The following is a 24073-nucleotide window of genomic DNA, read 5'->3' on the forward strand; positions in this document are numbered from 1 at the left end:
AATGTACAATTATAAGATTAAAACTAGTTTTTTTAGCCCCGAGGTGCCGGAGGCACCGGCTAAAAAAACTGGTTTTAATCTTATGATTGTACATTTTTATATTCGCAGAAAGTTGGATATAATACGATGCTAGACATAGTTTTTTTCGTATGGATGAGAACCGGTTCCTATCCACCGGATTCGAATGAATACGAGAAAATTAATTAAGAACAAGGCTACGCAACATTTCAGACTATATTACGGGACTAAATGGCAGCAAATTCATTTAACCAAAATATCATTTTCTTTATCACAATTAGATAAATCAAGAAAAGTCTAAGATTAAGGTAGTTATGTTATTTTAAGTCGAGTATATTTTTAAGATTTAAAGAATTAAATTTTACAGACACAATTCATTAGTTTCCAAAAAAAGGTTTCTAACATTTTACTACAAAAATCAATTATGTATGTGTAAATTTAAGATTAATTTTTCTACTGTACTGTCTTTTAGAAGTTAGTTATGTTTACTGTTTAAAGAAGAATATATTATTTTATTTATGATTTATATGTTAGGTGTTAAATTTACCCACGACTACGGGTGAAAGTATGCCAATAAACAGAAATTATCTAAGTCAGGTTGATACCCTTCTAATAGAGGATAAACTTTTAGTGTCGCCCATAATTTTGGAAGGAATAATGGTATCAAGAACAAACACATACAGAGGTCTCTACTTTGTATCATTCAAAGTGATACAGACGATCAAAGGTCGTTTAAATGCGCAGCTGCACGGACATGTCCGTTTGCTTTTCCAGACCGGGCGGACGCGCGGGCAGCAACGCACACAATTACGGAACAATGCATGTCCACCTGTTCCTTTTAGTGTCAAAAGTGGACGTAAATATCTGGTGTTTGTTAAGAAAGTTGGAGTTGGGAGGTATGCCGCTATGGCTGAACCAGAAATTGTCACAAGTAAAACAAAAAAGCAAGTCCTCAAAACTTTTTGCACAGGATGTGGTAAGCAATTCATTTTACAATTTGCTCCAATCTTAAATTAATATCTAATTTATTTCCTCATTTATAGAATTTATACAACAAGGTTACATATATGGTAAAGAATAAACATTTATAATTAAATTATAGCTATAAAATTTGATGGATATTTTTGACACATTTCTTTCAGGAGCTTAGATTTAGTTATATGGCATTATGACCTGCATTATTTAGCATGAACAAACAACTATTTCGCGATAGTCTTCATTTAATTCATTTTTATTAAATAGAGAAATCAATGTTTTAAATTTTCTTTTTTGACAAGTCATTAAATTTCTATTTAATATTATATTTCAGAATTATCAATGCATAAATTCCTTCAAAAATAGTTAATTAAACAGAATTAAAATTTAAAGATAAGAGAAATGTATAAAGAATAATTTTTTTCTGTTGATTTTACGTTATCCGTGCATCAGCACCCAATTCTTTTTATCAATTTTCCTTAAAATAGAAAGATATCTTAAAACTGATTACTTGGCCTTGTAAAGGATATATGTGAGTATATTAGGTCGAAAAAGGTCGGTTTTGTGACCATTTTTGACAGAGTTATGACCATACAATGATAAAACATATTATTAGTTAACAGACTTTATATGATTTAAATTTATATTTTTAAGGTTATATGACCTTGATATTTAAATTATTATCTCATTGATAATTGTTTCATTAAATTGGAATTGATTTGTTTTGTATCATTATTTATTAAATATAAAATTTCAAAGTTGTTGAGCGTGCTCAATGTTAAATATGTATTGTGAATGGGTCATGTAAGTAAAGATTTACGGAAAGCATGCCGGCCTACTCTACTCTGCCAGGAATATAGCGATAGGATAATTGTTCAAATTTTAATGTTTCAGCTCTAAATTGTAAAAAACAATATTTAATAAATTTGGTAATAACAAATTTATTCAATTTTAATAATCAAAAATAAGAAAAATAAGTTTTTATTCTGTCTTTAAATGAACAATATTTTGCGGAATTAATCAGAAAATGTGTGTCAATAAATGTCCCTCATGAATTTAAATAATAGAACAAAACAAACGAAAACGGTTATAGATTATCCCCCCACCACCAAAAACTTTTTAAAAAAATTTTTATCCCCCCCCCCTTAAATGAAAAAGCTTTTACACCCTTGGTTTGAGATATTGATTTTAATTTACGTTGTCCTCTCCATCCTAAAAAATTTAAAGAATACATAAAATTTTAGAAATGTTTCAACAAAATTTGTGATGTCTAACATTTATACTCATCTAGAAAAGAGTTGGATTTTGACTAATTTTGGTCATTAAATGGAATTCCTATAAAAAATTTAGTTTATTGTGCAAGAATGAAATTATAATTCTCTTTCCATAAAAGGTAATCCATTAAAAATCTTTATGATTCAATAATTAAGACAAATAAAAGTTAACTTAGATCTCATCCTATCCATTCCTTTATCTCTGACTCTGCTAAAGAATGCGTAGCTAGTATAAAAGCTGCTCAGTCTAACTCGCTTTAGATAGCATATATCATTCATGAAAGCCTAAAAGCAAACTTTTTATATCCTTATCCTATTCTTTATATATAAATGTAATGAAATGACTTTCTGTCTGTAGCTCGGGATCTCGCTAACCACTGAACCGATATGGTCAATATTTACAGTGAAGCTTATTGTCCCAGAAAAGATATATAAATATTTAGAGGTTAGGGGGGTGGGGGAGCAGGTGGATTCCTCCAACCTCTCAAGAGAAATCGCTTCAACTAATGATAACAATGAATCAATTAGCATTACTTTGTTTAAAAAGTTAATGCTTGCTGTTATGAGTTTAAAGATAAGAGAAACTTGCTTTGGTTTTTTTTGCATCCTTGTTAACTGCAATAGAGGTGAGCAACAGCATGTGAGACACATGTGTTAGTTTGTCTGTCTGTAGAGTGTGCGGAGTACACATATTGTTTGTATGTCCTACCTGTAGGTGTGTGTGGAGTACACATATTGTTTGTATGTCCTACCTGTAGGTGTTTGTGGAGTACACATATTGTTTGTATGTCCTACCTGTAGGTGTGTGCGGAGTACACATATTGTTTGTATGTCCTACCTGTAGGTGTGTGTTGAGTACACATATTGTTTGTATGTCCTACCTGTAGGTGTGTGTGGAGTACACATATTGTTTGTATGTCCTACCTGTAGGTGTTTGTGGAGTACACATATTGTTTGTATGTCCTACCTGTAGGTGTTTGTGGAGTACACATATTGTTTGTATGTCCTACCTGTAGGTGTGTGCGGAGTACACATATTGTTTGTATGTCCTACCTATAGGTGTGTGGAGTACACATTTTGTTTGTATGTTTTACCTGAACACAATATGTATCTAGACAAAAAAACTTTGACTTTCGCAATCAATCAGTCTTATGTAATTTTGGGTGTAGAATCATAATCTTTTAAAACTAAAATCTAAACTAGCCCTTTTTTTGCAATAAAATCGCAAAATTGAACCGTCTTTTTACACGACTAGTTTTTATAAAATCAATTTTACAAAAAAATATCAATAATTACTTAAAATGAAGCCTTAAAGAAAAAAACCTTCTTACATATGTCAATTTTCTTGTTTTAGGTCTTTTTTTGAGGAAAGTATATTATTTCCTTTTTTGGCATTAAGTTTTTTAACAATTCAAAGTTTAAAATAACAAAACTTAAACGATTTTTCTTGAATAATAAGTTGAAAATTTCATCAAACATGCAAAATAAGGGATGAAAATTTGAAAAAATATTTTTTTTAATGTTTAAAAATACCAATTTTCTACATTTAAAATAAAATGTTTATAGAATTTACATACATTTTAACATATAACTTAAAAAAAACAATATCGTTTTATAAAATGATATTTTAAAAATTAAATCAGGAAAAAGTATAAAAATGCATTTAAAATGACTTAAAATTTAGGGTTTTAATTGGTGGATATCTGAGTTCAGATAAAGTAACCTCTTGACAAAAAAGCTAAGTGGTTGCCCATTTTTAAATTTAAAACGCATAATTATGTTCTGAATCTCTGATACATTTGGCGGGTGTTTTAAATTCAAATTACTCTTCCCTTCTTTTTATGCTTCGTAAACTCAAGATAAAAGCAACAACATTTATTTGTTTCTCAATTAAGATCTCCCTAACCACTTATTCGATTGAGTTCTTCATTTTAGAGAATCTTCACAAGGTCCTATGATGGTTTTAAGCTATTGACTAGGCTTTTTCTGCCACTTCCTACCCATTTAAAAACGGAGCTTCATGATGCTAGGGGCGCAACTTCTATAGTCTACAATATAGAGCAACGAAGGATTTTAATTTTAAGCAAAATATTTAGGAAAAGCAAGTTACAATTGCATAATTTATTGGATCTACTGCAGTTCACGGTAAAATATTGCTGGAAACGAATATTGCCAAAAATCTATAAATTTTAAAGGCTGCTAGCTGCCAAACGGCTGAACGTACAGATCATACCCGCACACCATTTTAAGCGGAATAAGAAGGCCTACAAATAATCTGTAATAGCCAAGATCCAATGATGCACAGGGAAAGCTTTACTGAAGAAAAAACGCGTAAAATAGGCCTTTTATGCGCATTTCTCTGCACTGCGAGATAATTATGCATTATTGATTTATGGCTATTCCAGATTATTTGTAGACCTTCTTATGCCGCTTAAAACAGTGTTGGGGCATGATCTGTACGTTCAGCCGTTTGGCAGCAAGCAGCCTTTAAAATTCACAGATTTTTGGCAATATTCGTTACCAGCAATATTTTACCGTGAACTGCAGTAGATCCAATTTATTTATAAGTAACAGGGTGTCCGCTTGTGTATGACCTATTACCCTTAAAGCTTTTCCTCACTACTTTCTTCTATTGTTATTTTTTGATGATAACAAGGCACTGTGGGCTAGAATTGAATCAAGACAAAAGTAAGTGCCGAGCCCTGGGACCTATGTATGGTGAAAATAGACATAAAACCATGATTATTCCAGGTAAAACCAAAATATTTCAGCGGGGGCTTTTTGAGAAAATTAGATTTAAAAATTTCAAGTTAAATTTTCACCCCCTAGGAGTTGCCGCATAATCATGACAAGAAAAGCAAATGTTATTTGTTTTAAATTTTGAACAACTTTGCTTTTATAATGTTCTTCATAAAACCACTCCAAAAGGGAGTTAATTAATGGCCATTTTTATCAATTGCTTTGCAAAGGTCACGATAATTCAGCCTAAAATAAATCATATATAGAGAGGTTTTATGAAAGACTTCATAAAAGCAAAGTTGTTCAAAATTTAAAATAAATAATATTTGCTTTTCTTGTCATGATTATGCGGCAACTCCTAGGGGATGAAAATTGAACTTGAAATTTTCAAATCTAATTTTCTCAAAAAGCCCCCGCTGAAATATTTTGGTTTTACCTGGAATAATCATGGTTTTATGTCTATTTTCACCCTACATAAGTCCCAGGGCTCGGCACTTACCTTTGTCTTGATTCAATTCTAGCCCACAGTGAAGGATGACAACACCCATAAAAGCGAAGCACTGAAACGGTAGGACAAACTGACATTAACACTTGTATGGTATCTGAACTGAATAATCAGAATTTAAAAGTATTAGAGTCGAAGCAAAATTGTAAGTAAATTTGTTGAAAAAAACTGCTTGAAGCAGGATAATGTTTATGGACATACTTACATTTTTGGACTTGTTTATAGAGTTTCTTCGCTTATAATATTGTTCGTTGTTGTCCCAGGAATCAATATACCAAAAATCAGATCAAACGGATAATTAGAACACTTGAAAATTTGTTGTTAAAAAAGTAGAAAAATCAACATTTTTAAAATGGACGCACGGACATTCTGGTAATGATTATAGAGTTGCTACGCTTTCTAAATCGTGCCCAACTACTACAGGAATCATCAGGCAAAGTTTGAAATCGATAGGACAATTCTAACATGCCTAAATTAACGAATAAAAGCTATCTATCTCGGACGGACGTACGGACGGACGGACCGACCCTAATTATAAAAAAGCTTCGCTTTTAAAAATAAGAAATAGAGAATATTTGTTTCACTTCCCCCCTCCCTCTCTAATTCACACTTTACATTTGATATGTTTTAAGGTTTTTAATTTACTGTGAATTGTTGTAGAACGTAGCAATATTTCTAACTTTTCTTAACTCCACCAGTTAGTACAGAGAAACATAGTCACTTTGTAGAGTAATTTTCATCAATGTTTAGTTGTGGGGTTAGTGTAGTAAAAAGGTAATGGCAATTAAAAAGAAAATATTGCTTTTTAACAGGAATATTTCAAACCTGGCAGTAGCCAGGAATATGCATTAGTTGCTGGCAACCATGAAAGTTAAACATTGGTGGCTCCAGAATATTTCTTGTTATGCTAGATTCAGGAATCTTTTAATATTGAAAGGAAACAGAAAGCATTCGTTATCAGCAATCTTTTACAATGTACTGCAGTTTATCCTTAAAATTTTCTTATATGCCATTACGTCAGAGCATATTCTGCAAATCATGTTCATTAATGGTAGCCATAACTTGGTGGGGCGCGCTATATATATTAAAACAAGGATGAAAACATCCATAAAAGCGAAGCACTGAAACAGTAGGACAAACGAACATTAACACTTGTATAATGTCTGAACTGAATAATCAGAATATAAAAATATAAGAGTCGAAGCAAAATTGTAAGTAAATTTGTTGCAAAACTGCTTGATACAGGATAATGTTTATGGACATACTTACATTTTAGGACTTGATTATAGAGTTGCTTCGCTTATAAAATTGTTCTTTGTTGTCCCAGGAATCAATATACCAAAAATCAGATTAAACGGATAATTAGATCACATATAAATTTGTTGTTAAAAAAGTAGAAAAAACAACATGTTTAAAATGGACGTACGGACATTCTGGTAATAATTATAGAGTTGCTACGCTTTCTAAATCGTACCTAACTACTACAGGAATCACCACGCAAAATTTGAAATCGATAGGACAATTCTAACATGCCTAAATTAACGAATAAAAGCTATCTATCTAGGACGGACGTACGGACGGACGGGCCGACCCTAATTATAAAAAAGCTTCGCTTTTAAAAAATAATATTAAATAAACTAAACTGTTGAAAGACTTCCAAAAATGTGGATTACAAAGCAATCTTAGTTGTTTGAGTCGAGGGTGGGGGGAGGGAGAATGCCTTCCTTTTCTAACCAAACATTTTTGTGCAGTTCCCTTATAACAAAGTAACAGGAACTCTTTGACTCTGTCGTCTGTACAGAAGAATCTTACTAACAGCCTTTACTATGTAACTTCTCATAAATCCTGGGAAGGTTTATAACTATTTTGAGGCAGGGTACCACCACCCTACCAAGATAAATCGACCCTAGAAAGAAAAAAAAATCCACGATTTTTAAAACAATTTTTCATTTTAAAACTAAAGTCACAACTGGGAAATAGTAAACAGTAAACTTTACCCCCGCTTCCCTCCCCCAAAAAATTGCATGGGTCGAATATTTAATCCCTCCCCCCCCCCCTTACCTCAAGTGCCCCTAGAGTCCTCTTTAATATAGATTTATAATCCTGACAATAATAGTAATGTGAGGTTATTCAATAATACCTAAGCTAACTTAACCTAATTTAACACCTGTGGGGGGCTATAACCCTGCAGGGCTACTCAATACCGCCTAAACTACTATAACCTAACCTATTACTTGCTGAGGGTACTAAATCTGTGGGGCTACTCAATATTATCTAACCTAACCTAACTTAACTTTACCTATCTTAACCTAACCACTGAAGGGAATAATAATTGAATTAACCTAACCTAAACTAACTTAACCTAACCCTCAAGGGAGACCCTAAACCTGCGGATATGCTAAATATTTCCTAAATCAACCTAGCCTAACTTTACCTCACTTAACCTCACCTAACCTAACTTAACCTAATCTTACTTAACCCCTGGAGGGGGCACTAACCCTGGGGGAATTACCTAACCTAACTTAACCTAACCTCTGTATGTGTGTTTTAAATACATTTTGTATGTATGTTCTACCTGTAGGTGTGTTTCAGGTAAACATCTTGTATGAAAAATAACACTAAAAGCAGGCCTACTAAATTTATAGAGACATACTGTACAATGTTTTTGCTCAACCCTAAGAAATCTGAGAAAAATGGTAAACATATCATTAAAAAGCTATTAAAAGCCTATAACCTCTTTCATCGATATTGGTATATATCATTTTCGTACTAATATTATTTTTTGATACATCCTTGTTTCTCTTTCTCTATCATTTATTCGTCATAAAGGACAACTACAATTATTATTGGTTGATATTCTTAAAAAAACATTTATGTCCAGTTCACAAATAACGTTTAAAGGTCGACCAATTTTTTCTTTAGGTCAACCTAAACAAGTACAACTCACAAATACCCATAAAATCAGTCAACCTAAAGCATCTATAGGTCGACCTAACATTTTCAGAGGTCGACCTTTATCTTTTGTGAACTGGGCTTTAAAGTTCTTTCTTCCATTCATCTTTTTTTCCTTAAAATAAATTTCATTATGTCTATATTTATACCATATGTCTGTTTCTAAATATTTAGCTTATCATGGAAAGGTTGATGAAATGTCATGAAACCTGTACAAAACTGTATTCAGCATATTTTTCTTTGAGGAGTAAAACCCTACAAATCTGACTATTTGATAGATATTTAAAAACAAGGATGACAACATCCATAAAAGCGAAGCTGATTAAATTCAGGATACTGTTTAAGGACATGCTAACATGTTTAGGACTTGATTATAGAGGTTGTATCTTGTTGTATTAGGAATAAGTATATAAATAACAATAAGATAAGTATATATTACATAACAAGGATGACAACATCCATAAAAGCAAAGCACTGAAACGTTAGGACAAACGGACATTAACACTTATATAATGTCAGAACTGAATAATAAGAATATAAATGTCGAAGCAAAATTGTAAGTAGATTTGTTGAAAAACTGCTTGATACAGGATAATGTTTATGGACATACTTACATTTTTAGGACTTGATTATAGAGTTGCTTTACTTATAACATTATACATTGTTGTCTCAGGAATCAACATACCAAAAATCAGATCAATCGGATGATTAGATCACATAAAAATTTGTTGTTAAAAAGGTAAAAAAATCAACATATTTAAAATGAACGTACGGACATACTTGTAATAATTATAGAGTTGCTACGCTTTCTAAATCGTACCTAACTTCTAAAGGAATCACCATGTAAAGTTTGAAATCGATAGGACAATTAAGATATGCCTAAATTAACGAAAAAAGCTATCCGTCTGTGACGGAGGGACGGAAGTACGGACCGACCCTAATTATAGAAAAGCTTCTATTACGTAGGTAACGATTATGGAGTTGCTACGCTTTCTAAGACAATTCTAAGATAAGACAATTCTAACATGCATAAATTAACGAAATGAGTTAACCGTTACGGCCGGACAGACGAACTGTGTTTAATTTTAGAAAAGCTTCGCTTTTAACAAGATCAATAGGATACCTCTTTAAGATTATAGGAAATATTCAAACATGTAACATTATTTTTTTTAGTTGGAAGTCCAGATGTACTATCATTGCCAAACCGATCAGTACGTGAGGGACGCACACTCAAGTTGAAATGCAAACTCCGCGGAGGAAAACCATCCCATCCACCTCCAGCTTTCTCGTGGTACAAGGATGGCAACCTTCTTTTTCCCTCAAATGATCTCGTCATAAAATCCAAAAAGTAAGTACACTTTTTTTATTTAGTTAGTATTATTTGTGTTCTATAGCTTTTTAATTTCAATCTCAACCCAGTTTTATTTATATTACGTAGATTCTTTTGTATCTTCATCTTTTTTTAGTAGCAAAGCTAATCTAAAATTCCAAATGTCCGTCTATCAGACACCGAAAGGGGGAAAAGTGATTTTCTCGACTCTTATTTAAGATACACAACCATTGACGTCCAAGGGGGGGGGGGGGTAAAGTGGGGATTACCCCCCCTCAAAAAAATCCCCCCCCTCCCCCCAAAAAAGCTTGGACGCCCCTGTACACAACTAAAACTTTTTGTCAACATTCTCGTCATTAAGAAGCTTAATTAACTATTAAACATCCATGGCGGTCGGACTCCTTTTTAGCAGGCTTTTGCTATTTTTATATTTTTCACATTTTCCCCCGTATCTTTGGTGTTTTTGGTCCAATGTTCAAGAAAATTTTAGATAAGAATAAATCTAAATCTACTATATTCCCTTCAACGAGTTTTTAGTGCTTCACTACTTATAGATGTTGTCATCCTCGTTTAATCCATATGTAATGATTCATCTTAAAATTATATTTGTTTTAACATTAGAAATAAAATGTTACAAGACAAGTAAAATGTTAATTTGTATGCAGTGGAGTCAGAATTAACTCCAGGACTAGACTCAGATATTCTCAGTCTAGTAGACAATACGTCTCCTAAACAAAATAGTCTGCACAGTAAAAACAATAAAAAATACGAAAACAAGAATATTTTGCGGTTTGGTATTGGATAGAAAATATTCGAATTTTATCTCTTTTTTGCAAGCCATGTCTGATTCTGTCTGGAAAGTAAAACTTATTCTCTCCTCCCAAAAAATGCGTAAGAAATAAGTAAAATTTTAACTATTTAATTTGTTCTTTCTTTTAAAACATAAATTTGTCTTTAGTGCCTTACCTACTTATTCAATGTTTTGACGGGATTAATTAACCTAAGTTGCAAGCTGTGTTCAAATTCATATTAAAGTCTAAAAATTATTTTTGTTCAGGAAACGTTCCAAGTTGACATTGTACTCTATATCAAGTTCAGATGAAGGTCTTTATTCTTGTCAGGTAAACTAAATGAACTAGGTAATATATTACTCAAAATACAATTTTTAAGATTTCATTCTTCTGCTAATCTAAAAAGTTACTTTAGGGGCCTGGAAATACATGTACAAAATTTCAGCTCTCTATCTCTACTGGCGACCTAGCGCCAGGCATGTAAAATATCAACAGATAACGGTAGCATGGCGGTTTTAACAATATCTCAGCAATGTGTAGGTTTTAAGCTATTCTGCATATTTCAATTTAAACACATAAGGACAAAGATATGATATCCCAAAAACTTTTTGTCAAAGTCTACTCTACACCTAGCGCTGGCAATTTCTTTTTTCACAGGTATATAATGCATGATTTTAGAAAACTGACTGGCATTATATGTTTAAGTTGAAATATGCAGAACACCTAAATTCATCTTCCAAGCAATTCTCTTTAACATTTAAATTTTTTTATGAAATAACGGGATTTCAAAACTGCCCTTTGAAAAGGACTAAAAAATTTCTTTTTTTGTCACCTGTTTCACTGTTTATAGTAATAGTTTATATAACTGAACTAAGTAATCATTACACATTTCATTTTGGGACTTTCCTTCTAGGGGGTTTTGGAGCAAAAGTTTTCTTTAAAACAATCAGGTTGATATCTTAAAAAATAAGCTCATAACTCATATTTTTTAGTGTTTTGGAGGGTCATTTTGAAAATTGAATTTTGGCACTTTCCTTCTGTGGCTTGTGGAGCAAAAAAAAATATGAGTTTTGAGCTTATATTTAAAGATATCAACCTGATTTTTTTAAGAACACTTTTTAACATAAACAAACTTAGTAACTTTTACAGATTTCATTAGTGTTTTGGGGGGTCTTTTGCCCCACTAGTCTTGAGAAGTCCCAAAATGAAATCTGTAATGGTTACTTAGTTCAGTTATGTTAAGAAAGTTTTCTTTTTATATTATATTTTTAGTGTTTTGGGGGGGAGGGGTCTTTTGCTCCAAAACCCCCTAGAAGGAAAGTCCCAAAATGAAATGTGTAATGATTACTTAGTTTAGTTATATTTAAAAAGTTTTCTTTTAAAAAATCAGGTTGATATCTTTAAAAACAAGCTCTGAACTCGTATTTTTAGTGTTTTGGGGGGTCTTTTGCTCCACTAGCCCCAAGAAGGAACCCAAAATGAAATCTGTAATGGTTACTTAGTTCGGTTTTCTTTAAAAAAATTAGGTTCATATATTTAAAAATAAGCTCAGAACTCATATCTCTAGTTTTTGGGGGTCTTTTGCCCCACAAGCCCCTAAAAGGAAAACCTCAAAATGAAATCTGTAACGTTTACTGAGTTCAGTTATTTAAACAAAGTTTTCTTTTTAAAAAATCAGGTTAATATCTTTAAAAATAAGCTCAGAACTCATATTTTTTTTGTTTTGGGGGGTCTTTTGCTCCACAAGACCCTAAAAGGAAAGTGCCAAAATTCAATTTTCAAAGTTTTGTGTGTACTTTGCTTTTTATTGTGTGTTGATATCTCTTTTACTTCTTCAGATATCTATTGTTGGTCAAGAGAGGGGCAAGTAGGTGCACAGAAGTTTAACTGCCGGTTTTTGCCGGTTTTGGTGCTAAAAGTGCCGATTTTTAAAAACTGAAATAGTATCTTACTAAGTTGTAACTATAAACAGTGAAACAGGTGACAAAAAAAAAAAAAAAAATAGTCCTTTTCAAAGGGCAGTTTTAAAACCCCTTTATTTCATAAAAAATTTTGTACATGTATTTCCAGGCCCCTAAAGTAACTTTTTAGGTTAGCAGAAGTTTGAAATTCGAAAAATGGTATTTTGAGTAATTGGTCTAATACATATATTCATGAATAATTTGGGCCATGTAATCCACATTTAAATAGAGGAATATGATGGCACGTGTAGGTGACTTCTTTATATACACTGACAACCAAATAAATAAGCAAATTAGATTAGCTGCTTTGCTATTAATTTTCAACAATTGTACTCTAAATAAAATATTTAGATGTATCCTTTGAATACTAGTATCCATTGTTAATTTGCTAACAATTAATGCCATTTATACACAAAACTAAAATATACAATATATGTAAAGAAATTGGTTGATTAAATGGCCATTTTATTGCTGTAAAGAAAGTGTCTTAACTTTTTATTTAGAATAGCTAGCCGGTGCTTTTAGTACGTAGTAGATGTAAAATTTTCCATAGAATTCAGATATGCAATTGGTTTTTTGTAGACCTCTTATTTTTGAAGTAATTTAAGTTTTTTTAAAAATAATTAAGTCGGTTTTAAGGTACTAAAATGCAACAAAATAAAAGAAGAAAATTGTCAGAATGAACAAAAATAGTAAGATCTTAAATTTGACACCTTACTTTTTAAATTCTGTTGAGTAATTATTGAAATAATCTATTTTTTTAACCTCGGTTTAATAAAAACTTTAAACTTAAATATTTTCTCACACAGACATAAAAAATATGGGTTCATATATACCTTTAAAATCAGAAAAATAATACAAATCCATTCTAAGCAAAATTGAAAAAAAGTAAAAACTTAAAAAAAAAATGGCCTAAAATAATATATTTTTACAGGCAACACTTAATTGTAACTATTAAACTAGCCAATCAAAAATCTTAAAAATTGACAAATCAAGAAGCTTCAACTCAAAACTTAACCAATAGAATTGACAAAAAAAAGGATAATGTTCATACAATATATACAATAGATACTACAATAAAAATAGTGATACCTACATAACATGTAAAGAATGAAAAATTATGAACAAATATGCTTTAATCTGTTTATAAACTTCAAAACAATGCAGTTAAAAATGCATTATTGTTACTTTCTTGTTTAAAAAATATCTGTTACAGTGTATGTACATTTGTTTAGGTTTTGTTCAAGTCAACCCTTTAAAGCTGAAAATTATGATTCTTAAAATAAACTTATATTTTTTATTATATTTTTACAAAACTTTTTCAATTTTGCTTAGAATGGATTTGTAATATTTTTCTCATTCTAAAGTCATATATAAACACATATTTTTTATGCCTGTGAGAGAAAATATTTAGGTTTAAAGTTTTTGTTCACCGAGGTTAAAAAAAATAGATTTTTTTAACAATTACTTAACAGAATTAAAAAAGTAAGGTGTCAAATTAAAGATCTTACTATTTTTGTTCATTATGGCTATTTTTTTTTCTTTTTTTGTTCCGTTTTAGTACCTTAAAACCGACTTAATTATTTAAAAAAAAAACTTAAATTACTTCAAAAATAAGAGGTCTACATAAAAACTGATTGCATATCTGAATTCTATGGAAAATTTTACATCTACTACGTACTAAAAGCACCGGCTAGCTATTCTAAATAAAAAGCAAAAAAGTTAAGACGCCTTCTTTACATAAAGTTACATTAATTAACTTAAATTTATATATATTTTTTTAGTAATATCATAAGTAAATTTAACTCAATAGTAGCTGAGTATCCAGCTAATATTGGGGTAATTTTTGGATATTCAACTACCTTTGGGAAAATATGTAGATATTTAACTCCCATTGGGGAAAAAAATATATTAAAACAATTCTTTGTAACAAAAGTTTTGATATAAAATCTTAAAGAATTAGTTCAAATTAGTAGCGCAGCATTCATATAAATAAAAAAGTATAATTTTGGCAGGTAATGTCAATAAATTACTAAGTTCGATATTTCTTTACCTTTAAATAACTCTCTTAATTTCAAACAAGTGTTTGCTTAAAATCATGAACAAAATGAGTTGCAATCACTGAAAGTCATATAGACGAACAAACAGTCCCTAATGAAATAGCAGTTGCGCCTATGGTAAAATGTGTGGGAGGGGTCTATCATACAATAAGAATGTCAAAATTAAATGTCTTATAATTAAATGTCTTTAACTGCTGAAAGCCTGCCACGAGTAGACCCAATACCCAAAATTTAAAGCCTACAGCTTCAAAAACAAAAAAGTTACAGACATTTCAAAATGATTATTTTAGTACAATAAAAAATTTTGAAAGATTTTCATTGCTCAAGGTGGAAATTTCAATATTAAATTACGTGGTCTGGAAGCAAAATTTAAAGCTTATTTTATAATTATAGAAAAGCTTCGCTTTTAAAAATTTGGTTTAAATTACAGTTGTAGTTGCTGAAGGCTTCAAATTTTGGGTATTGGGTCTACTCGTGGCAGGCTTTCGGCAGTGTTAAAGGGTATATTTCTTAAAGGGTTCCTTTAAGTGTAAACCTAAGCCCAAATAACATTTTAGTGAACTTGTTGTACTTGTTTAGGTTGACCTACAAAATAAATCGGTCGACCTCTAAAAGTTGTTTGTGAACTGGGCAGAAACCTTTAGTATATAAACTAATCATTCTTATTCCTGCATTTTAATACTTTGAATTAAATATAAATAACAATTTTTAAAAATTTTTAGGCGAGCAATTTAGTAGGAAGTGCTGAGTCAACATCTTCTGTAGTAGTCAGAAAAACAGGTAAAATTACAGCAAAGACAAATTTTAATTATATTGCATTTTTGGAAAAATGATATCAATTTTTATACTTCATAGGATTATTTGGTTTTGCTGTAAATTGTTAAAAGTATTTATTCATCTTATGGAAAAAATCATAAATAATAATAAGAAAAATACGAACAATTAACTAACAAAATGATACACAGATAGCAAATAATCATTATTACAGTAAGTTAATAACAATGTTTGACAATCTCACATTGAGTTGATAGGTTCAAAAACGATAAATATGATAAGTTAGTTATGAGATTTTTAGCAACATAATGTTATAACATATATAATTTAATGACAAATAGGCTATGTTATGGTTAATATCATGATATAATAGTTGTTAGATGATGATGTTTTTGCAGCTAAATTCATTTTTCCTCATTTCCGATGGTAATTTTAGTTGGTTAATATCATGATACTAGAGGTGGCGTTCTAAAATTATTCCGCTATTAGCTAGATTGAATATTAATCTTTTTCTTCCATTGTCCTATCCCTGTTAAAAGTATTAAAGTATTTCCTCTTTCTTTAAAATATTTTAGGATCCTAATATTTTTTATTTCAAATTATCGTCCTGGAAGGGTTAAAATTTTTTGTTAACTGTTAAATTTTAGTTCAATATCTGACCTCATTAAGCACGTATCGCTAGTATCAAATTATTTTAAAACTAAGTTTTCTTTTATTTACTATATTATAAATTTAAATTTTTTGTTTAACCCATTAGTGCCGAACCGGGTTTTAAAACCCGGTGCCAGAAAATGTAAAAAAAAACGGTTTCCGGCTTCATAATTGCATCATTCTCAGTATGAATCCCCCCTCTACTACCCTGGCTTTCATTTCCCCCTGGAGCAGGCAGTTTTGCTTACTTCCGTTTGCCGGTATAGATCAACAAAGTTTGAAAATCATGACAATTCAAAATACCCCATCTAACTTTTTTGTTTTTATAGTAAAGTCGCTGATTTTTTTCGTTAAATCTAAAGTTTATTGACAAGTACATCTATTTGTGAATTCGTTTTATTTAAATTATTATTTTTTATAAGATTTTTTTATCGTTTTTTTACGCCCTATATAGGCCCGGTTCGGCATTTCCATTTTGAGTCTGAAATTTTTATTACCCGGTTTCACTAATAGATCTTTTTTGACAACAACAACAAAACAGGGTTTTTTTACCCGAAATCGCCGGCTAAACACGAAATTTGAAATAAATCGCTTCGTATTATACTTGTAGCTCTTTAGATTACATGAGGTTGTGTAGTTTTCAATTACGGATCGTATCAAAGTTCTAAAAAGTGTTCATCTCACTTTTGGCGTTCAAAAATTACATTTTTCGATTTTTGGTCAAAATAACCGGGTTTATACAGGTCAACAGGGTTTTAAAACTGGGGGAAAGCACCAAAAACGGGTGTTAATGCCTGGTTGGTATTTATGGCCAAGCCGAACCGGGTTTTTTTTGCAACTTTCCTGTGCACGCCACTAGAGCAAAACAAAAAAATACGAATTCCGTTTTGACCATTATAAAGCTTCCCTGAAACTTACAGCTCGATCGGCCCATAAAAGTGGCGCTCGGCACTAATGGGTTAATGAATATAAATTTAATACTTCAATATAATTCAAATAGCAACATGAAATAAAAAAAAAGAATTTATTCTTCAAGCAGTAAAATAATGGGTCTTATCGTTCTGGTCAATGGGAGTTTATTATGGATTATTGGAGCACTATGAGTTTTAAACATTTAATCCTTGGAAAACTTGAGCTCATATATAGACATTTATTTCCTATATAGATCTGTCATGGATCTTGAAGCAATAAACTTTATTGAAAAAAGCAGGCTGTTTTGTAAATGTTAAAAATTGGAAGAATCTATTAAATAAAAGTTATCGCAAATATACTTAGTAAATAATAGTTGTTAAAAGCGAAGCTTTTCTATAATTAGGGTCGGTCCGTCCGTACGTCCGTCCGTCCGTCCGTCACTCCGTACGTCCGTCCGTCACGGATAGCTTTTTTCGTTAATTTAGGCATGTTAGAATTGTCCTATCGATTTCAAACTTTGCATGGTGATTCCTGCAGTAGTTAGATACGATTTAGAAAGCGTAGCAACTCTATAATCATTACCAAAATGTCCGTACGTCCATTTTAAACATGTTGATTTTTTTACTTTTTTAACAACAAATTTTTATATGATCTAATTATCCGATTGTCCGTACGTCCATTTTAAACATGTTGATTTTTTTACTTTTTTAACAACAAATTTTTTTATGATCTAATTATCCGATTGATCTGATTTTTTGTATACTGATTCCTGGGACAACAAAGTACAATATTATAAGCGAAGCAACTCTATAATTAAGTCCTAAAAATGTAAGTATGTCCATAAACATCATTCTGTATCAAGCAGTTTTTCAACAAATTTACTGATTATTTATATTCTGATTATTCAGTTCTGACACTATACAAGTGTTAATGTCCGTTTGTCCTACCGTTTCAGTGCTTCGCTTTTATGGATGTTGTCATCCTTGTTAGATGATGTTTTTGCAGCTAAATTCATATTTCCTCATTTCCCATAGTAATTTTAGTTGTTTAATATCATGATATCATAGTTGTTAGATGATGTTTTTGCAGCTAAATTCATATTTCCTCATTTCCGATAGTAATTTTAGTCGCTCCATGAAGTATTAACTTACCATAAACTCACTCTCTTTTCTTTTTTTAAAAGTACTATTTAAAAATTACAGAATAATTTGATTTAAAAGTAATTCATCTTTATAAAAGTAAGAAGATGTCTGTCTGTATAGAAGAGTCTTGCTAACCACTGAAACGATACAATTTAGCTTCTCATGTCCAATTTAGGTCCACGGTGGTTTATAACTATTTTGTAGGGTAGCACAACCGTTCCATAGAAAAATATAATTTTAAAAAAGTTTTCTTTTAAAACTGAAATCTAAAGTGGGGAAGGGGGGACTTCACTTTTAAGTGCCCCGCTAGTTTACATAAAAAAAATTTGAAAACCAATGTCAAAATCTCGTATTTTTCTTATACAATTTAAGATGTGTTTTTTATACTAGCATTGCAACCGTGTTATACCTGTAAATAAAATATTTAATAAACAGCCCAATAGCAAAATAACAGGAAACTTAAATGTTAAAGGAAAATAAGATTTTTTGTTTTGTTTAAAGTTTGTTATTTTAGTTAGTATTCGAGGTGCTGGACAATGTCCCATAGAAAATTATTGTCTTCACGAAGGAAGTTGCCTATACTATGAAATGATAAGAGAATTAGTTTGCAGGTAAAAAGAATTTACGAATATTTGTGTCAATACATCTCTATGCAGCCAAATCATATCATTCATTCATATTTTTAACCCCCCCCCCCTAAATAAAAAAGCTTGAACTTTCTTGAATACGATACAGGACTTTTTGATATAGCCCAGAACCGGTTCTAATCCAGCGGATATTTATTAAACCGGAAAATTGTATACCTGTATTAATAAGAATTTAACTTTGTTAGGTATAGGAGCAAGAAAATTGTAATTGAATTTCTCGTATTCATTTGAATCCGGTGGATAGGAACCGGTTCTCATGAATACGAAAAAACTATGTCTAGCATCGTATTATATCCAGTTTTCTACGAATATAGAAATGTACAATCATAAGATTAAAACTAGTTTTTTTAGCCCCGTGGTGCCGAAGGCACCGGCTAAAAAAATTGTACATTCTATATCCGCGGAAAGCCGTTTATAATACGATACGAGAAATAACTATTATTTACCCCCTCACCATTCCTCATGATACATCAATTACCAGAAATAAGATTTCAAAATTAAAAATGCTTAGAGATTACTTAAGTATTATCTGGCATAAAAATGACATTTTAAAATCATAGCAGAGTTCGAAACATATATTACATAGCTTTAGAATTATAATGTCCTTTATCATATGACCACAGACCGGTAGACCAAATAAAATATATGTTTACTTGATGCACATAAGTAGGAAATATTTAAAACGAATCTTGCAATTATTTATATTTTATGATAATCAGGTAGTATTTCGTTTTACAATCTTTTAGTGTTATGGCCGTTTTCTGACTTGTTTTTTATCAGGTGACACTAAAAATGAAATGTATACTATTTTCTACATACAAACCTGACACTTTTATAAAAGAATAAGTGATCCCTCCCATATTTTTTCTGCAAAAAGTAACCAGTTAAAAAATCGATTAAAATACTTAAAACCATTACAGGACCATGAGGTAAATCCATTAAGAAGTGAAACCTTATCGGTTTAGCAGCTAGTGAGTTTTTATCATAAGATAAGTTCTACCTTGCATTAGTGACTAATGGATTTACCCCAAAATCTAGTGGCTTTATAAACAAGAGGGGAAAAACTTTAAGCCACCTCAATAACTGAAGGAAGCTTTTCTAAAATAGCACAACCTATTGATGCAGTCATTTCAGAGAACCTTATATTAAGCTAATAATCAGTGGTATTTGTTAGTTTGCTCTCAATATATCATTACAATTAAGCCAAGTCATAAAGCTAATTTTATAATTTAGATGTACTGAGGGTTATGCCGGCCAAAGATGTCAGTTCAAGAAGGCAACTTTACATCCAGCACTAGCAGAGAGTAAGTTCAAATTTTTATTTGGTTAAATATTTTAAAGTTAGTATGTTTTTCAACCTATTTTTAAAAAAATACACTATTCTAAGACATGAAGATATATTTCGATTTTAGCAATCATTTTCAATTCATTTTGTCTAAAAAATATAGGTATGAGACTTAAGATGACAGCAAATATGATCAAAGATATTAAACATACGTTTATATAGAACCATGTCACAAATTATTTTGAATCTTAGGTTTCACCAGAAAATACAAATGACAACTGAAAAAGTTTGAAAAAAAAAAGATTAGAATATTGGTTTTTAAAAGGAGGAGTAGGGAATAATTCTTGACCTTGTTTGAGAAAATCATGGGGCGGGGCATGGTTTTTATTAGAGGAATTTTTTGGTTGGTTAGGAAATAGGCGGAGTTTTAGATAGGTGAGTTTAGTTGAAGGCGGAGAGAGAAAAAAAACTGGGAGGAGACAAAAAAGTGGGAGGAGTGGGGTGGGGGGGTTGGAAAAGGTTGTAGATTTGTTTTTGTCCTTGGTTGTGCATGGGTGGAGATTTGGTTTTTGAAATCTGTTGAAAAAATGGGTGGAGTTGTTACTGGAATGGGAAAATGTTAACCTTTATGATTTCCTGCTTTGGTTGAGTTTTAGGATGGAGGAAGATTTGATGTTCTTTTGAAATAACCAAAAAAGTGAAAAAATGTGTACTTTTTTTTGATGAAACATGAAATGAAAACTACATGGTGAAAAGTGTTGACTCATTTGAGATTTTTGGAAGTATGATTTAATGATGCAAACAATTGATTTGTGTTTAAGGATAACCTAAATATCAAAGAAACTTATTCCTTTTGAAATGTTAACTATGTTTGAAAAGATTTTTTTTTATAAAAATTTGCAAATGCATACAGTTAATTTGGGTTTAAAGAAGTGTTCAGTAATAAAATATTTTTTACAAACTAAATGATGAGGTTTTTTTAATAGATCTTTCAAACTGCAAACAAATGTTATGTGTTGAAAAAGAAATTTGTTGAAAAGATCGGTCTTGTTTGAAAAAAGGTTTTTTTATTTGATTGATGATATAATGTTAGTTGGGTGAAGCAAATTACACAATTTTATTGTTTAAAGGAAGCCTGCAGGAGATTCACAGATTTAACAAAAATTTGAGTTTATGATGATTCTAACGGTATGCATAACATTTTTTTGGTTAAAGGAAGCCTGCAGGAAATTCACAGATTTAACAAAAATTTGAGTTTATCATGATTCTAACGATATGCATAACATTTTTCTACTATCAACACAAGCCGCGCAGTTTAAATTTTAAAAATGTACGCATTTTTGCACACCCTTTTAAGTAGTCATGTTCCTTAAAAAAGGCATAATTTGTTGAAAGTCATGACATATTTTTTCTGTTACAAATGTTGTATGAAAATAAAACTAAAGTATTTATATATTTAATGTTTTTTTGACCTTATTTGACCATTTACATTTTTCTGTAATGTATAATCATACTGTGCATTGTTAAATAGCAAGAATTACTATAAAATTCTTTCAGTTCTGACCACTAAAATGTGTTAGATAAAATTATGTAGTTTCACACAAGGTTCCGTGATTTTTCTTTTTTGTAGCGAAGATACTCTATAACTCTGTAATTTACTTTATATATCCATCAGTCTGTCTGTAACGCTATAGGGGAAATTGGAATTACTCAGCTGCTAATAAAGCTAGATATTTCTATCATTATGGAGTATGTGAGCATATAAAATCCCTGGCGAACGGACTATTTTAAGCAGCTTTAGTGCATATGATTTTAATTTTTTTTGTGATAGTAGTATTTGTAATGTTGTTTTTCTTGATAAAACACAATTAGCTTTATTTAATAGTTTCATGTATTTTTCATTTTCTATACTGCTATTTGAGATAGATTAATGATTGTTTATATGAAAATTTCACTTTCCAAAGAGCACCCACTTTGTCTGTCAGTCCGTCGGTCATTCAACAAAAAATATAAGCATTAACTTAAAAAGGTTGTGTAATTTTCTATCATTCTTCTATCTTTATGTTATTCTTTCTCTCTTTTTATGGCCACTGAACATTTGTTCTTTAATTTACTTTGACCATATGTGAATTAAATATTGCCGCCACCATGTTATGATGAACAAAATTACCTCTATGTAGATTACAAATTTTATTGGAAAATTTAGGGCACATTACCACTGGTTTATACAACAAAACCAAGATTTGATAAAAGTCCTTAGGTTTTAAGCCAATAAAGTGAAAATATGTGTAAAAAACATTATCCAGTGTTTCTTTCCTCCCTGAAAAAATAAGTATTATTTTTCATTTATTTAAGATCAATAAGTGTGAATTTGCGCAAGCTTTTAATAGGATTCTGCAAACATATTTTAGTTACAAAAGCTATCTATTCAAAGTTTTTGCGTCAGCAAGATTATTTCTTAATATTCTTCTTTCAAACTAGAAAGTATGACATTTAATTGACTTACAGTTTTTATGGACAGTACATGTTGACTTTTTTACAATGTGGTCAATGCTGACGTGTGTGTAATGATATAATGGACATGACTGACATGTAAGCGACATGACTTAATAGTTCTATGATATTATTATTATGATATAATAAGAAGAGAAGGGAAGGGAAGAAGGAAATAACTTAAGAAAACTATATAGGGGCTACTTAATTTTAAAATTTGATATAGAATAAATATAGGGGGGAAATATCGTCATTTTAGCTTGCTAACATGGACATTTATTGGTCAGTACGTTCATTTAATAGGAGGAACGGGGGTTGGAGTAAAGATTCACTTTATTAGAGTGTATGAGTGGTGCGTAAGATCCAAGTTATATTATTACTAGGTTAAAATCATAGAATGCTATATAGGTAAATTTGTATTCGAAGTTAAAAAAAACAAAGCAACCATAAGACAACCTGGCTCCTATTTCAAGTTACCCTAAAATGGAGAGCTATATCGTTTGATCGCTTCGCGTGATCTTTAAAGGAAGCCTGCAAGAAATACCATGATTTAACTGCTGAAAGACTGCCACAAGTAGACCAAATACCCAAAATTTGAAGCCTTCAGCTTCTATAATAAAAAAGTTCTAGGCATTTTAAAATGACATTTTATGTACAGTGAAAATTTTGAAAGAATTGCAATGCTCATGTTGAAAACTTTGAAATTGAACTACGTGGCCTAGAAACAAAATTATAAGCTTATTTTTGTCATAAATTTAGGTTTCCAGTAACTAATTATATTTTTACAATAAAAATACCCATTTTTATAGTAAAAATCATTTTAAAAAATTAAGTTTAACTTGCGTTGTACCGAGTGTACTGTAGCCATGCAATCAGAAGGCTGAATCAGCTTAATAACCAATCACAGCTTAGCTTGTATTAGTTTGCCCCTTTGTTTCCGCTATGATTTTCGTTTAAAAATGCAACTTAAATCGATTTATTTTCAAAGATTTTGACTATGAAATGTGGTGTTTTTATTGTAAAAATGTAATCAGTTACCGGCATTCTAAGTTTCTGACAAAGATAAGGTTATAATTTTGTGTCTAGGCGACGTAATTTAATATTGTTTTTTCTTTTATGAGCATTGAAAATCTTTCAATAATTTCATTGTACATGATATGCTATTTTTAAAAGCCTAGAACTTTTTTGTTATTGAAGCTGAAGGCTTTAAATTTGGGGTATTGGGTCTACTTGTGGCAGTCTTTCAGCAGTTAAAGCGTGGTATTTCTTGCAGGCGTCCTTTAACGGAAACACAAAAAACCTTACCACTGCACTGTATAAAATAGTAATAATAATAATATACAACAAAATTATTTTGAAAAAAATCACGCCCCTATACGTGATTTATACCTGTCGTTGGGGGGTAACATTGACGACCTCTTTATCTACCCCCCAAACATTATTTTAGATTCAAGAACGTCCAAGCTTTTTTATTTGGGGGAGGGGGAGTAATTTTTTTTAAGTCAGTGGTAATTTGTTTTTGTGGGGAAGTAAAATTTTTTTATACCCCCCCAAAATTATTACC

General features: G+C 30.9%; 1 protein-coding gene across 1 annotated transcript in view; it reads left to right on the top strand.

Moving 5' to 3' along the window:
• The first annotated feature begins 551 nt into the window (after positions 1-551).
• The window catches only part of LOC145312438 (protein vein-like), a 39561-nt gene continuing 16039 nt past the window's right edge, over positions 552-24073 (top strand). Inside the window, exons 1-6 of the mRNA XM_080151686.1 lie at positions 552-994; positions 9637-9811; positions 10851-10914; positions 15328-15385; positions 18599-18695; positions 19965-20035. Of these exons, the coding sequence (XP_080007812.1) occupies positions 586-994; positions 9637-9811; positions 10851-10914; positions 15328-15385; positions 18599-18695; positions 19965-20035 (874 nt within the window). The 5' untranslated portion in view covers positions 552-585. The remainder of the gene's footprint in view (positions 995-9636; positions 9812-10850; positions 10915-15327; positions 15386-18598; positions 18696-19964; positions 20036-24073) is intronic.

This window comes from Acartia tonsa, chromosome 2, assembly GCF_053477335.1.
Source record: "Acartia tonsa isolate MP-2025a chromosome 2, ASM5347733v1, whole genome shotgun sequence".
In the NCBI taxonomy this organism is placed as follows: domain Eukaryota; kingdom Metazoa; phylum Arthropoda; class Copepoda; order Calanoida; family Acartiidae; genus Acartia; species Acartia tonsa.